The sequence below is a fragment of the Antechinus flavipes genome, chromosome 4, assembly GCF_016432865.1.
Source record: "Antechinus flavipes isolate AdamAnt ecotype Samford, QLD, Australia chromosome 4, AdamAnt_v2, whole genome shotgun sequence".
NCBI lineage: Eukaryota > Metazoa > Chordata > Mammalia > Dasyuromorphia > Dasyuridae > Antechinus > Antechinus flavipes.
Window position 1 is genome coordinate 478331224 of NC_067401.1, and position 16051 is coordinate 478347274.

Below are 16051 nucleotides of genomic sequence, written 5' to 3' on the forward strand. Positions count from 1 at the left end.
TCTTTAATAACGTACCCTACAACTTTGTATGGAATCAAGCCAAGCTCTCGTCAGCTTGCATTTTGCAGACTATCTTTTCCCCATGACAAAATGGTTTTTGCCCTTTTCTAGATCTATAGCATCTCTTAAATTCTCCAGGGTCTTTGAGTGATCATTGGCCAGGACTCAACAATTACATTCTTTGGGTCTTTTAGTACTCACGGATGGAGTTTTCCTGGCCTGGTGGCAGAAGTGCTCACTGTGCTCCATGAACTCTATCCCCACCTCTCAGTGAGAGAAGTGTTTCTAGCATCTCTTTGTTAATATTCTCTCAGCCATTCAGTGGCTGTTTTCCTCTCAAAATGCCTTTTCAAAATTCTTGGTATTTATTAATTCGGAGTCTTGGATTCTTCACACTATTCTTAGACATCTGTGATTCTTTTCTGGATTAATTATCCATTATCTGACCTTGTGCCATTTTTTCATGCACGTCTTTTTAAAGATCTTTCTAAGGAGAGGCTTGTTTGGGGGGTTTGGGGTATATTTACTTTGCTCTCTCTCTGAATCCTTGTCTCTGTCTCTCTGTCTCTCTACTTCTGTCCTTCTTTCTCCCTCCATCATCTCTCTGTCCCTCCATCATCATCATCATTATCATCATCTTCATCATCACCTCTCTCTCTCGCTGTCTGTCTGTCTCTCTTTGTCTATCTTTCTCTCTCCCTTTCTTCATTCTTCCTATCTCCCCCTTTCTTTTCTTCTCTCTCTTCCTCTCCCTTCCTTCTCTCCCACTCCATTTCCCCTTCTCTTTCTCTCTTCCTCTCTTACAGGCAATCTGTGAGGAAGGCTCTTGCAGCTATTAAGTATTTGAGATGAGATTTGAATTCAGTTCTTTGGCTCACAGACCAATTTTTTTCTTTTTTCACCTCACCTTTTAACACCTTGTAGATTTTTAACAATTTGACTCTCTCTCATTTCTAATATTCTAGAGCAATTTCTTGTATTATTTATTATAATATATAATCAGGATGTTTATTAATATTTTCTGATATCAGTAATTCTCAGGCTGCATGCATGAGCTCTTGAACTCTGTTGCTCTAGTTTGGAGAGATCTCATGTCTCTCCCCTCCAACATGTGCATTTTTTAATTATTTTTTTTATTATAACTATTTATTGACAGAACATATGTCTGGTTTTTTTTTTTTTTTTTTTACAACATTATCTCCTGCACTCACTTTTGTTCCGATTTTTCCCTTCCCTCCCTCCACCACTAGATGGCAGGCAGTCTTATACAACAACATGTGCATTTTTTATTGATATTGCTATTAATAGAGCTTCCATCCTTGTATTTTTTCTGTTCTTCCAGCACCATCCTACTCCTCAGGGGTTTCTTTATTCCCTCCCCCCTCTCTTCTTCTCTTTTTTCCCCTCCTTCCTTCTTTTTCCCTCTCCTTACTTTCTTCCTTCCTTCCTTTTTTTCCTTTCTTCTTTTCTTCCTCCCCTGTCCCTCCTTTTGTCCACTTGGGGAATCATATGCTTACATATGAGTGCTTTGCCTAAAGGAATATAAATTTTGAATACTAAAACCTCACAAGATATCTTGGAGTTTATGGGCTAGATTTTTTTTCTCTTCTTGACATTTATTCTATCTATCTATCTATCTATCTATCTATCTATCTATTTTTTTTTTTGCTGAGGCAATTGGGGTTAAATGACTTGCCCAGGGTCACACAGCTAGGAAGTAGTAAGTAGCTGAGGCCAGATTTGAACTTAGGTCCTCCTGACTTCAGAATTGGTGCTCTAGCCTCTCACTACATAGCTGCCCCTTTTATTCTATAATTAAAAAATACTGGATCAATTAATACTTTTGTCCCATGTGGTTTCATTTATGATTTCTTGAAATAGAGCACTGAAAAACTAAATCTTGATAAAGTCCATTGGGATTCAAATGAAACTGTCTGACTATATCTATATCTATATGACTACATATGTCTCCACAAAAATCTAGATCGATAGACAGATATAGATATTTTATAGGAAAAGTAAGTCATCTTTTGCTTCATTAGTTACCTAGCCTTAAATCACTGATTAGGTGTTGCCTCAATCAAACTGAGATTTTGGAAAGTCCTTGGCTTAAAAAGATCATGGTCGTCTGCTAAATCCTGAGCTATTTCCAATCATCCTGATTCATATCTTGCCATTGCACCCAGATGGCTCCAGAGGAGAAAAAAGTGAGGATGATAATTTTTAATATCCTTTTGTCACTTAAATCCAAGTCAAGACATCACACTTATTGGTCATTGGTTCCCTTCAAGAATGAAGGACAAACAATAAACTCCTCAGGGAGGCCACTACTTTGACACAATTTACCACCAATTTCTACACTGTTGTTTCTCCTGTTCACTTTCTTGCATTCTCCTTTCAAAGATCTTATTCCCATTTTCTACAGTTTCCCATCCCATTTATTTCCTCCGTGCCAGATCTTCCCATGTGTCTTTCACTTCTCAAACAACTTTCTGCAGGTTTCTCTCTGTCTAAGGGGGCTGGTCGTCATTATCTTATTTCCTGGCAGAGAGTTCTCCTGGCTTTCTTTCTCTACAGCATTTATTCATTACACTGAGGCATCTTTTATGGCCTACTCAGTTACTTAATCTCAGACTTTCTGTAAGATTTCTCCTATGAAGCTTTCATTCTTGCTCCTTCTTTTTTCCCCCTCCAACACTTCCCTCCCCCAATAAGTGTTTACTGTTTTGTGATGCTAAATAAGAGCTGGGCACAATCATTCCTATTCATAGTCATTATGAAAGAACTCCTCTAAAAACTAGTTTCTCAGAAAAGAATCCCCTTCCAGCTCTCCCAGCACTCTCTAAACCTCATAGCCCTTCTATATCTAGAAACTCTTTTTCTCCTAATCAGTAATTCCAGAGATTGGATTCTAGGAAGACATTGGGGATATTGGACCAAGGTTGGCCATATGGCAACTCATAGAAAACTGATTGAGATTGGGCGTTGATAATGCTAAATCTGGAAAGATACGTCGGTATGGTGGAAAGTGTCCTGGATGGGCACTTTTTTTTTTTAATTTTATTTTATTTAATAATAACTTTGTATTGACAGAATCCATGCCAGGATAATTTTTACACGACATTATCCCTTGCAATCATTTATGTTTCGTTTTTTCCCCTCCCTCCCTCCTCCCCCCCCCAAGATGGCAAGCAGTCCTATATATGTTAAATATGTTGCAGTATATCCTAGATACAATACATATTTGCAGAACCGAACAGTTCTCCCGCTGCACAGGGAGAATTGGATTCAGAAGGTAAAAATAACTCAGGAAGAAAATCAAAAATGCAAATAGTTCACATTCATTTCCCAGTGTTCCTTCTTTGGGTGTAGCTGTTTCTGTCCGTCATTTATCAATTGAAACTCAGGTCTCTTTGTCAAAGAAATCCACTTCCATCAAAATATGTCCTCATACAATATCGTTGTTGAAGTGTATAATGATCTCCTAGTTCTGCTCATTTCACTTAGCATCAGTTCATGTAAGTCTCGCCAGTCCTCTCTGTATTCATCCTGCTGGTCATTTCTTACAGAACAATAATATTCCATAACATTCATATACCACAATTTACCCAGCCATTCTCCAATTGATGGGCATCCATTCATTTTCCAGTTTCTAGCCACTACAAACAGGGCTGCCACAAACATTTTGGCACATACAGGTCCCCTTCCCTTTTTTAGTATCTCTTTGGGGTATAAGCCCAATAGAAACACTGCTGGATCAAAGGGTATGCACAGTTTGATAACTTTTTGGGCATAATTCCAGATCGCTCTCCAGAATGGCTGGATTCGTTCACAACTCCACCAACAATGCATCAGTGTCCCCGTTTTCCCGCATCCCCTCCAACATTCATCATTATTTTTTCCTGTCATCTTAGCCAATCTGACAGGTGTGTAGTGATATCTCAGAGTTGTCTTAATTTGCATTTCTCTGATCAATAGTGATTTGGAACACTCCTTCATGTGAGTGGTAATAGTTTCAATTTCATCCTCTGAAAATTGTCTGTTCATATCCTTTGACCATTTATCAATTGGAGAATGGCTTGATTTTTTATAAATTTGAGTCAGTTCTCTATATATTTTGGAAATGAGGCCTTTATCAGAACCTTTAATTGTAAAGATGTTTTCCCAGTTTGTTACTTCCCTACTAATCTTGTTTGCATTCGTTCTGTTTGTACAAAGGCTTTTTAATTTGATATAATCAAAATTTTCTATTTTGTGATCGGTAATGGTCTCTAGTTCATCTTTGGTCACAAATTTCTTTCTCCTCCACAAGTCTGAGAGATAAACTATCCTATGTTCCTCTAATTTATTTATAATCTCGTTCTTTATGCCTAGGTCATGGACCCATTTTGATCTTATCTTGGTATGTGGTGTTAAGTGTGGGTCCTTGCTGGATGGGCACTTTCAAAAAGGCTCTCAGCCTAACTTTTCTTTGTCCCTGATGTGCTGTGTATGTGAGTCAGTCATTTTCCCTTTCTAGGCCTCAGTGTCTCCTTTATGAAATTAGAAATGGAGAGTTAGACTGTGTAATCTTTAAGGTTTGTTCTGGGATGAACATTTTGTGATTTTTATAATTCCCTGGCACAGACAAAGTGATCAGAGAAAGAAAAGCTGCCCTGAATGGGGAGAAGCTAGACAAGACCCTGAAGAAGAGACATTTGGATTTCCTGGACATTCTCCTTGGAGTCAAGGTGAGTCAGGGAGCAGCAGGGAAAGGCTGCCTAGAGGAAACATTCAATATTCACCCTAGGGTTTTTCAGCAGGACTTGAGACCTGATCCGGCAATGAGAAGGGAGGCAGAGGGAAGTGCCAGACATAGAACACTTGAGGTCGAGTTCACTGAGGGCCTGAATATGGGAAGTCTGTAGGAGGGTCTCAGAAGATATTGTTGAGGAAGGGTGTAGGGATGAGATCTGAGAAGGAAGGGAGGAAGGATCCCAGAGCCTGAGGAGGGGTCCAAAAGGAAGCTTATCTTAGAGAAAATGTTCTAGGTACAAATAGTCCATGAACTGGAAAACTGAGCTATGTCTGTGCTCCTCTTGTATCCCTTCTTTCCTTGTTCCTGCAGGATGAGAACAAGACCAACTTGTCAGACATGGACCTACGGGCTGAAGTGGATACATTCATGTTTGAAGGCCACGATACCACCACCAGCAGTATCTCCTGGTTCCTGTACTGTATGGCCCTTTACCCAGAGCACCAGGACCGCTGCCGGAAAGAGATCCAGGAAATCCTACAGGGTCGTGACACTGTCCAGTGGTAAGAACAACCTCCCCCCACTCCCCACTTCTGGCCTGGAGTGGGTTAGGTTAAAGAAATCAGCTTGCTCCTGCTCCATTCTCTCTAGGGACCCTGGATGGTGGTGGTAGGGCAGTGGGGGGATCAGTAAGGGCTTCTGGGAGGAGGTATGCCATAAAGGAAATTCTATAGGATCTCCAGTGGTGGGGGATCAGTAAGGGCTTCTTGGAGGAGGTGCGCTATGAAGGAGAGCCTCAGATGGAAGTACCTTGAGGGCAAGAGATTTTCACTTCTGTGTAAAATAAGAGCTTTGTACCTAGTAGGAAATTAATCAATATTCTACTAAACTCATTTGGAGGAAGAGAAAGATTTTAATAATCAAGAAGAAGAACGGCCCATTCTAGACACAGGGCTAGAAGTGTGTGGATGTGGAGAATTCCTTGGGGGTCAGGGAAGCGATGGCATTGCAGCTTGGTTGGAATTACCTCTAGACATCATGCAGATATGAGTTAAATAAGGCTGATGGGTAAAATATGGAGATTCCAAATAGACAACATGTCCAGCAGATTGCAGAATGATGGCTAGACTGGTACCCTCTTGAATCAGTCCCACTAGACACCTAACCATCAGACTCCCAACCCATATCCATCAAACTTGGCCTGACTCTACCCAGTGGTCAACAGAAGATGGGCTTCAACTTCAACAGGAAGAAGGAGATACACCTTCCTCTAGAAAGCCAGCAGTAATCTGCATTAGGCATGGAGTTCTCAGGTTCAAGGAAATTAAGAGCAAATAATGAGAATGCTGCCCTGGGGAAAGATTGCCCAGGAAACCTGGACATAGTTCTGGCCTGGGTTCAGGGGTCAAGTTACTGTAGCAACTGTAATGTCTATCACATGACCTTTGGGCCTCCATTTTCCCCTCTGTAAACAAGGATATTTGACTAAGGATCTTTTCCCTCAGCTCTGACATTCTGAGACTGAAGAGACCTGTCTCCTCTTCCTCTTGGTTCCATTTCCCTTCACCCTCCTCCCAGTGTAGCTTGGAAAAGGGCTTAGGCACGAGGTTCACAGATAAAGAGTTGGATAGAACCTTAAAGAGTGGCTAGAACCACCATTTTACAGATGAGAAAGTTGAGACCCAGAGAGAAGTGACTTACTCAAGATCATGCATGTATAGATAGTCAACCATGGACAGCCTCTGAATCCCGATTCCTATGAATCCAAATTCATTTCTCCTTTCTCTACACTGCTGGAGAACTTGGAAAAGACTCCAAGAATAGATTAGAGATTGCTTTTCCAGTGGCTGATTAAAGGTGCTGAGAAGTGCCTAAAACTTTGTTTTTGAACCTCCCAGTTCCGTCCCCTTCTCCCCTCCTGGACTCCCATACCCGTTCTCTTAGGTATCTTCCATCTTCCTCCCTCCTCAACTGAATTAGATTGTCGTTTCCTTAAGTTCACCAGTTTTTAAGCTGTAACAATAACCCTAGAGATCATCTACTCCTTCACTTTATAAATGGGGAAACTGAGGCATAGAGAAAACTAGAAATTTGGTCAAAGTTACACCGGCAGTAAATGCAAGGAACATTATTTTTTCCAATTTTATGCCTTGAATTTTAAATCCAGTATAATTACACTGGAAATCAGGAACTATACTCTGTCAATTTTGTGTTTGCAGGTGGAGCCCTGTATATGATAGGTGTTTAATAAATGTTTGTTGAATTTGAAATAAGACAGCCCAGTCATCCCACTGTATCAATTAGTCAGGCTCTCTTCGTCTTTCCTGAATTCCAGCCCTATGGGGGAGGCAGGTGTAGAGAAGATATCACCTGTGCTTAGGTAGCCCTTAGTCAGATTGGTATGACAAGGCTTATCTGTTGGAATCCTTACAAAGCCTTAACTCATTAGAGTTGATAGAGACAATAATTATCTAATTTAGCATGGTACTTAGCAAATTCTCTAACTCCCTAATGTATTTAAGTACTCATTGGAGTTCACAAGTATGGGAGATTCACAAAGTTAACTTTGTAACTTTGTGAATTCACACCTCCCTTAATCCCTCCTGGGAGGAGGAGTCAACCTTTTACACCCAGAATAAATAGAGCTTCAGTGAGCCAGTCAGGGTCAGTTCAGAACAAGCCCACTCTGGGAGGTAATGGCAGATTCATTCCATTTGCCACCTTTGCGCTGGCTGGAGGCTGAAGGACATTCGGAGGGAGCTCTTGGAACCAAGCAGAGAGATAGGCCTCCAAGAAAACTAACCAGGCTATTTTGGAGGAAGCAATAAAAAATCTGAACTTTTAACACCTGGCTGCATTTGGGGTGATTATTGATCTGAACTGATACTAAGGCTACCTCCAGAAAACCTCCCCAAGAAACCTGTTCCCAGAGAGAACCATCATATTATAAAAAAGAAGAGAACACCACACTTATCTATTAGGGGTAGGGAGAGTAAACATGGGGCCGACCTAGAAGGCTCAGGAACCCATAGATTGGAAGCTGGGATGGTCAGAGAAGGCATCCAGCAAGAGGCTTCAATCTAAGTCTTGGAGAAGAGGCAGGACTTATGGAGGCCAGCAGAAGATGGAAGCATTCTGGATGGATTATGGATCCATCCACAGGGGTCAGACTTTGAGAGCTGGGAGATCTTCAGGACTGAGGTAGAGGGATGGGAAGAACAGCAGAGATAGAGTTTGGGCTGAACAACTGGAAATATTTCCTCACTTTCCATCCCTGCCTTGACTCCCAAGGAAGAGAGGACATGGGACAACAGTGAACAAGAAGGGGCTTTAGAGGGTGGTGATGGAAGATTCTCCTTTCTGCACTCTTCCAAGAGGAATTTGTGCTTTACAGGGAAGACCTGGCAAAAATGACCTACCTCACCCTGTGCATTAAAGAGAGCTTCCGCCTGTATCCCGCCGTGCCCCAGGTGTACCGCCAGCTCAGCAAGCCTGTTACCTTTGCAGATGGGAGGTCACTGCCTGAAGGTAGGCTGTGTGTGTGTGTGTGTGTGTGTGTGTGTGTGTGAGTGTGTATGTGTGTGACCGTGAGCAAATAACCTGACTTCTATGTTTCTTCATCTCTAAAATGGGGGTGGATATTCTTCTCAAGGTTGCTGTGAGAATAAAATGAGGTAATATGGATAAAGCACTTTGGCAACCTTAAAGTGTTATAAATGCTAGTTATTATTACTTTATGTTAATACTATAACTATAAAACAAATACAAATGATTTTTACATTGTATCATTTATAAGAAAAAGCAAGACTTCTCAGTTCCCAAACCCAAATCCTATTGCTACGAAAAATCTCTTCTCAAAAATTGTCATTATGTTTCTTTATACCATGTATTAACAAAGTTTTCTTAATCCTTTTCCTCTGTCTACTCTTCAGCTAGTGGTTTACAGTCTTTGCTGAATAATTTTCCTCAATCCTTTCACAGTTGCCTATGGAATAATTCCCACTCCAAGATTCCATAATGTCTTAAAGATAATAATAACAAGCTTTTTTTTTTTTGGTTGTTTGTATGTGTATCTCCAGGGCTTAGCACAGTGCCTGTCACATATTAAGTGCTTAATAAGAATGACTGAAAATAGTGTCTGTGGGAAAGACTATGGAAGCTGGGATTTCCTATTCTGATTCCCTCTGGCTCATTCCCTGAACATTTGATAATTCACATCTTCTCTGGGCTTCTGTTTCCTCAGCATTAAAAGGGGCCTGATCACTCATGGCCTGCCTCCCTCACAGCTCTGTGGAATGGGCTTTAACAATAGCCCACAACCCAAAGAGCTTTGGATATGTCAGGCCAGTGACTGGACTATGGTCTAGGAGTACAAAGACAAGATGGAAGTCAGTCCCTATCTGCAAGTGGCTTACATTTTACTGAGGAAAATGATATGCAAAGAAATAAATACATTGGAGAGAATTCGGAGGGATATTGCAGCACTCACACCTGGAGGTGGGGATGGGTGGTCACAGAAGAGGGAGATCCAGAGCTGAGTTTGGAAAGAATACAGGAACCCCAGGAGGTTTCTCCTGAAGAAGGCCTGCATCCCTCTTGTACAAGGGGAGAGCTTAAGCAAGTAACCGGGGAGGCAGAATAGTGAGTACTCCAGTTCAGCTATAACAAGAACACATGAAAGAGCAGAATGACCCAGATCTAGGAGAGGTGGAAGGCAGATTGTAGAAAGCCTTAAATGCTGGGCCAAGGACTTTATGACTAGGAGCCGTTGAAAGGTTTTGAGCTGAGAAATAGCATGGTCTACCTTGTGTTATCAGCAGTGAGGTAGATGGGTGGGAAGGGGGAGAAGTAGAGGTGAGAAGACAGAGAGGAGGCCGTCTAGAAGAGAGACAATTGAGTAGCAAAGGGGATGGATAGCAGAAGTAGAAACAATAGGATTTATTGACGGTGCTGATACTTCAAGCCTGGGGGATGGGAAGATGAATGATGGCTCCCTCCATAAAAAGGAGCATAAATATCTCGGGAAGCTGGACGGTGGGGCCGCAGTATGTGGAGGAGGGTGGGGAGAGGTCTGCTAAATGGCAGGCACATGTGAGGGCTGGTACCAGGATGATTGGCCTTGATCTTCTGCTTCTCTCCCTGTTCTACAGGAGGTCTGGTTTCTTTGCACATTTATGCTCTCCACAGGAACCCCTCTGTATGGCCTGACCCTGAGGTACGTTGTTAACTGTGCCCCTAAGGGGAGGCTCCAATATATTGGAGGTGGCTGTTCCCAAGGAAGAGGTTCTGGACAAGGCAAGGAAGAGAGTGGGAGATAGGGAGAAGGAGACAGGAGGAAGATGCCATTTTCTGAGGGATGTAGGGAAGGGGGCAGAGACTTCAAGATATTGAGACCAGGGTAAGGAAAGTAGCCCCTTCTTTGCTCCTGAATATGAACTCCTGCTCACTTCCTAATCTCTGTCTGGAGCATCACCATTTACCCAATATTCTGTGTGGGTTACCTCTTTCCCAAATATTGCTCCTCAAGTCCATCCAATGATCAGAATCACAGAACCTCCAAATGGCAGAGGAGTCTTCAGCTACAACAGCAATCTGAAGGAAAATCCCTTCTGCACCCTCTCTGACAAGCTCTCACAGATGTTGTGTGAAGGTCTACCTCCAGAAGGAAGGTTCCAATGGAACCGGCCTGAGCCTGTTCCTTTTGTTGTGGGACAGCAATCATCATCATTAGGGAGAGACAGAGAGAGGGAGGGGAAAAGAGAGACAGGGAAGAGACAGAGAGAGACAGAGAGAGACAAAGAGAAAGGGAGGGTAAGAGAGAAACAGACAGAAGAGACAGAGGAGAGAGAGAGAAGGGGAGGAGTAAAGAGAGACAAACAGAGAGGAGAGAGGGAGGAAAACAGAGACAGAGAAAAAGAAAGAGAGAGTGGAAGGGGGGAGAGAGATAAAGACAGAAAAGGACAGAGGTGGGGGGGAGGAGAGAAGGAAAGAAGGAAGGGAAAAAGAAAGAGGCAGATCTTGCTTAAGTCAAGTTGCTTTTTGTGATCATTACTTCTTTTTCTAGACATTTAAAAAACATCCCTTTGATAGTAGAATCTAAAAATAACCAGGTACAGAAGCCAAACTCGCTACAAACTGCAGTGTGGGGCTTCTTCACTTTTTCTTTTTCTGAAAATGGATGTGCTTTTTGCCTTCCCTTGATGGGTGTAACATATCTCCCCCTCAAGATCTGTCAGATGCTTGTAGTGAAGAATTAAGCCAGCAATTCTGCTTCTTCTTTCAATTGTCTATCTCCTCAAAGAAAGACTTTGCATACAGTAAGTGTTTAATAAGTAGATGTTGAAACCCACCAGACAGCCATTCTTCAGTCAGATCTGGGTTACAGTCTCTCAAATGCTGTTCTTTGGACTGGGGTGCTAAGGATCTGTCTAAGCCAATCTCTCTCGTTTTGCAGGTATTTGACCCCCAACGTTTCACTCCTGAGAATGCTTCAGGACGTCATCCCTTTGCCTTTATGCCCTTCTCTGCTGGACCCAGGTCAGTGATGACCTTCAATGTGCTGGAAGTGGGAAACTGCAGGGAATCCCAGCATTAGGAAGGAAGAATAAAACAATCATTTATTAGGCACCTACTATGTGCTTTGCTAAGCACTTTTGCAAATATTATCTTATTTGGTCCTCATAATAACCGTACAAGATAGATGGTATTATCATCCTCACTTTACAATTGAGGAAACTGAGGCAGAAAGAGGTTAAGTGACTTGTGCAAGATCACTATAAATTCCATGTTCCATTCAGCTAGCTGGATTTCCCCACTGAAGTTCCCCATCAGAGCTCCTTTTTCATTCCCTCAGAAGTGTAGAATGGGGAGAAACCAGTTTGCGATCAGCTGCTTCCCACCTCATGTGCAGGTGGAGACATCTCAGAGAAGGAGAGTCAGGCGGGATTGTAGGAACATTTAAAGGATTGAGGTTTAATGTGCTGGGTCAGGTCGCAAAGCAAGGCAAGTCAATCAGCATTTGTTAAACCCTTACTTAATAAGCGTGTGCTCAGACTAAGCACTAGACAAGTACATGACATCTCATAGGTTTTTAATAAATACTACTTGACTTGACAACGTAGGCAGTGTATTCCAACTTAGGTAGGTACAGTAAAATCAAGAAGCCCTGAGTTCAAATCCAGATTCACCTGCTTATTCATGTACTCACACACATGCTTACATACTTGTGATCTTGAGCAAGTCTTTTGATCTCTCTCAGTTTCTTCACCTGCAAAAATGGGGATTTTAATGGTATCCACTTCACAGGATTGTTGGTAATTTCTAATGAGATACTATTTATGAAGACTTTTGTAAATGTAAAAGTGCCCCATGACAGCTCTTATTGCTACTAATTTGGGAGCAGGAGAACCACTGCTGCCTAGATCCCCTGTCCCTAATCAGATTTCTATGACAATCACAGCATATTTCTTGTTTATGTTGGTATGTTGTCTCCCTCATTAGATTGGGAACTCCTCAAGGACAAGAATCATCTCTTATGTCTCTTTGTATTTTCAGCACTTGGTATAGTGCTTGACACATAGTAGGCACCTAATACTTATTGACAGGGGCTGACTGATTGCATCCACTGCTTGGTTTCCATCCAAAGCAAAATATAGTTTTCCTTTTACTGCTATACTTACTACTTGGTTTTCACGAAGCTCTTCATTCAGTTTTCATTCAGTCTTCTTCAGTTTTGATTATAGTTTAATGGATAAAGGATGAGATGTAGAGTCAGTTCAAACTGCGCCAAGATCATGGAGCCTTGGTTTCTTTATCTATAAACTGGGTATAATAATTCCTAGAGTGTAAATCGTGACATTGCTGTGCAATTCCAATGTGTGTGTGTGTGTGTGTGTGTGTGTGTGTGTGTGTGTGTGTGTGGTGTTTTGCCAGTTTTGATCAGTATCTCCCATGAAGTCAAGCATGACTGAACTTGTTCCTGCGTCTCTGGACCTGGGGGCTGAGGTCGTTTTTCTCTTAACTCTGGCTACAGGAACTGTATTGGGCAGCACTTTGCCATGATAGAGATGAAGGTGGTAACAGCCCTCTGCCTGCTGAATTTTGAATTCTCCCCAGACCTCACTCAGCCACCTATCAAGCAACTACAGCTGATTCTGCGTTCTAAGAACGGCATTCACCTCAACCTGAAGAGGCTGACCCAGTGATGGAGAACAGAGCTCCTTCCTGGACCTTCAAGGGGAAATTTGGGGCAGTTGGCTGGAGAAGCACAGACAGGTTCCTGCCCACTCATCCCTACATAGATAGAAGCTCCCCAGAGCAGAAACAAGGCACACATAGGCATTTAAGGGAATATATGGTAGGTGTATGTATGCATTAATGAAAGGGTTATAGATAATTCAGAGCACAAGGTTTCTTAGGGAAGGAAATAGGGAAATAATGGGGAGCTTTGGAGTATATAAGGAGGTATGCTAGTTAGATCTATATACATATCATACAATTTTTCAATTTTTAAACTTTTTATTTAAGGTTTTGAGTTCTAGATTTTAATTTTTCCTCCCTCCTCTTTCTCCTCTCTGAGATAGTAGACACTTAAATATAGGTTATAGATGTTTAATTATGTAAAGCATTTCCATGTTAGTCATTTTGTACAAGAAGACACAAAAGAAAAAATGAAAGAGTGAAAAATGACTCGCTTCAGTCTACATTTGAACAATGTCAGTTCTTTTTCTGGAAGTGGATAGTATGCATCATCATTAGTCCTTCGGGGGTGTCTTGGGTCATTGTGTTGCTGAAAAGAGCTAAATCATTCACGGTTCTTCATCAAACAATATTGCTGTTACTGTGTATGACATTCTCCTGGTTCTGTTCACCTCACTATGCATCAGTTGATGGAGGTCTTTTCAGGTTTTTCTGAAATCCTCCTGCTTGTCATTTCTTAGAGCACAATAATATCCCCTTACAACCATATATTCCTATTGATGGGCATGCCCTTTGATTTCCCGTTTTTAGATACCACAAAAAAACCTGCTATAAATATTTTTATACATGTAGGTCTTTTTCCCTTTTCTTAACAATGCCTTTAGGATATGGCTCTAGCAGTAGTATTGCTGGATCAAAGGGTATGTAGAGTCTCATGGCCTTTTGGGCACATATACATATATATTAATATACATGTGAATATATATCAATATATAATATCCATATGTTATCTGTCATTCGATTCACTTTCCATCCTTTTTTAATCACGTGTGTGTAGGGCCCTTGACTCTGCATTGGGAAGCCAACAATCATGCCCCTAAGGGATTTGTATTCTACTGGAGAGAAATGACATTTGAAAGACATTTGGGAGAAAATCAGGTCAAAGGCTCTAGGAACAAAATATCTCACTTTCAGTTGGGAGCTCAGAGAAGATTTTCTAGAGAAGGGATATGAAGTTAGCTTGCCTGTAGTATCTGATTTTATCCACCACTGTCAAGAGTATGTATCACATTTCCCCTGCCTTTATTTTTCCAATATTTAAATACTTCTAGGAATTGCAACTTTATTTCTGGAGCTGCTTTCTCCCTTCACAGAGATCTTAACCCTTCCTACCCTTACTCCTATCCCCCATCACTCAGTAGATATGACAAAAATTCATTCCATTGTGATCCCCATGGGGCTGACTCACATGAACAGCATTGGGGTAGACCTTGGAGAGTAGACACGATATCCATTTTTAAAGCCCTATTTGAAGCCTATCTAGTTTGGGAGAATCCATCAAAGCTCGTGATCTTCTCTTCGGTAGCAGGAAGAGATATCGGCAGAAGACATTAGTGAAATTGGTATAAAGAGAGATGAGCAAAATACAAGGAAGAGGGATAGGGACATGAGAAAAAGTGCTCTTGGAACAATGGAGGAAAAAAGGACCATTTTCAGTTGAGTGTCAAGGAGAGGGGTCTTCGAAGAAGAGCTAACCTCTTTATGTTATAGTTGCCACACACACTAGAGCACACTCACAATGGCACTTCATGGATCCACTTTCATGAAATATTTCCAAATGCATTACATTATGACTGCACAACTGCTCTGTCACTCTGATCTGTGACCTTATTGCTGCAAACACTCCTTTCATTGATGTAGATCACAGCTAAAACCATACTATACATCTCTTGTTATCCACAAGTAGATCCACCCATCTCTGGTCCTCAGAATCAGTTGGCTGTTGTCCATTGTTCTGGAAGAGGACCAAAATAACTGTAATTGAGCATCCTCGACTGTTGCTGCTGATCAGACTAACACGAGCTCGGAGTGTTCTGCTACAAGTCAGACACAAATAGTCCCCATGAACATTTTGGGTGGTTTCTCTAACTTGGCGCATCTTAGGAGACATTATGAATGTCCGTGTACCATGCTGTCTAGTCATCTGCCATCCTTTGATCTTCCAACAGGACTGGCTTGATACTTTTTTCAGACATGAATGCCCTTCTTTTTGTCTTTTGCATCATATGACTGTAATATGTGTCACCCCTCTCATTTCTGCCATGCATCTTTTTGGGTCTCCTGTGGATATGATTTTGGTGAATTAAAAAAAACTGGCAGAAAAGATGGAGAGAAGACATGAGTGCCATGTGTGAGTGTTTGAAGGGTGGAAAAATGAGAGCTATCAGGGGTCAGCTTTGTGTTGAGGAATTGTTAATTCCCCAAATGCAATCTAGCCTGTACTCTCTCTCTCCTTTAAGCCCAAGCCCCTCTCAATGTAAATCTATGTGCTATAAATGGACTGATGAGCTTACTCAGGGGACTGTCCTTCTCACTGCATGTAATAGTTTGGAAAACAGGAATTTTTGTTTTAAAATTTTACCATTTATTAAAGGAAAAAGCAAATTTGCATACAGGGATGGAGATGCTTGTTTATTTTTACATAAAAATTAGATCCTATGGGAATATTTGATATCTTTTACTGTTGCTAAATTTTTCTTTTTTTTAAATTTTCAATAGTATTTTATTTTTCCAAATACATATAACTGGGAATTTTCTTGGCAAAGACGCTGCAATGGTTTTCCATTTCTATCTCCAATTCATTTTACAAATGAGAAACCTAAGGCAAATAGGATTAAATGACTTGCCCAGGATCACACATTTAGGAAGTGTCTGAAGTCAGATTTGAACTCAGGAAGATTGCTATAAGGGAGATCAGAACTTCCCATTGGACAAACTCCCTCCCCCAAAGCACATTGACCACTTTTACATACAGCCTTAAAAAAAGTGCTTAGGGCCCTCAAAAGTCAGGGACTAGCCTGGAATCACACACCCAGTAGTATCAGAGACAGGGTCTTT

General features: G+C 41.4%; 1 protein-coding gene across 1 annotated transcript in view; it reads left to right on the forward strand.

The window, feature by feature from the left end:
* The window catches only part of LOC127563366 (cytochrome P450 4B1), a 34696-nt gene extending 19092 nt beyond the window's left edge, over positions 1-15604 (forward strand). The window contains exons 7-12 of the mRNA XM_051999779.1: positions 4627-4730; positions 5108-5298; positions 8130-8263; positions 9886-9950; positions 11190-11272; positions 12768-15604. Coding sequence (XP_051855739.1) covers positions 4627-4730; positions 5108-5298; positions 8130-8263; positions 9886-9950; positions 11190-11272; positions 12768-12939 — 749 coding nt within the window. The 3' untranslated portion in view covers positions 12940-15604. The remainder of the gene's footprint in view (positions 1-4626; positions 4731-5107; positions 5299-8129; positions 8264-9885; positions 9951-11189; positions 11273-12767) is intronic.
* Positions 15605-16051: the final 447 nt, after the last annotated feature.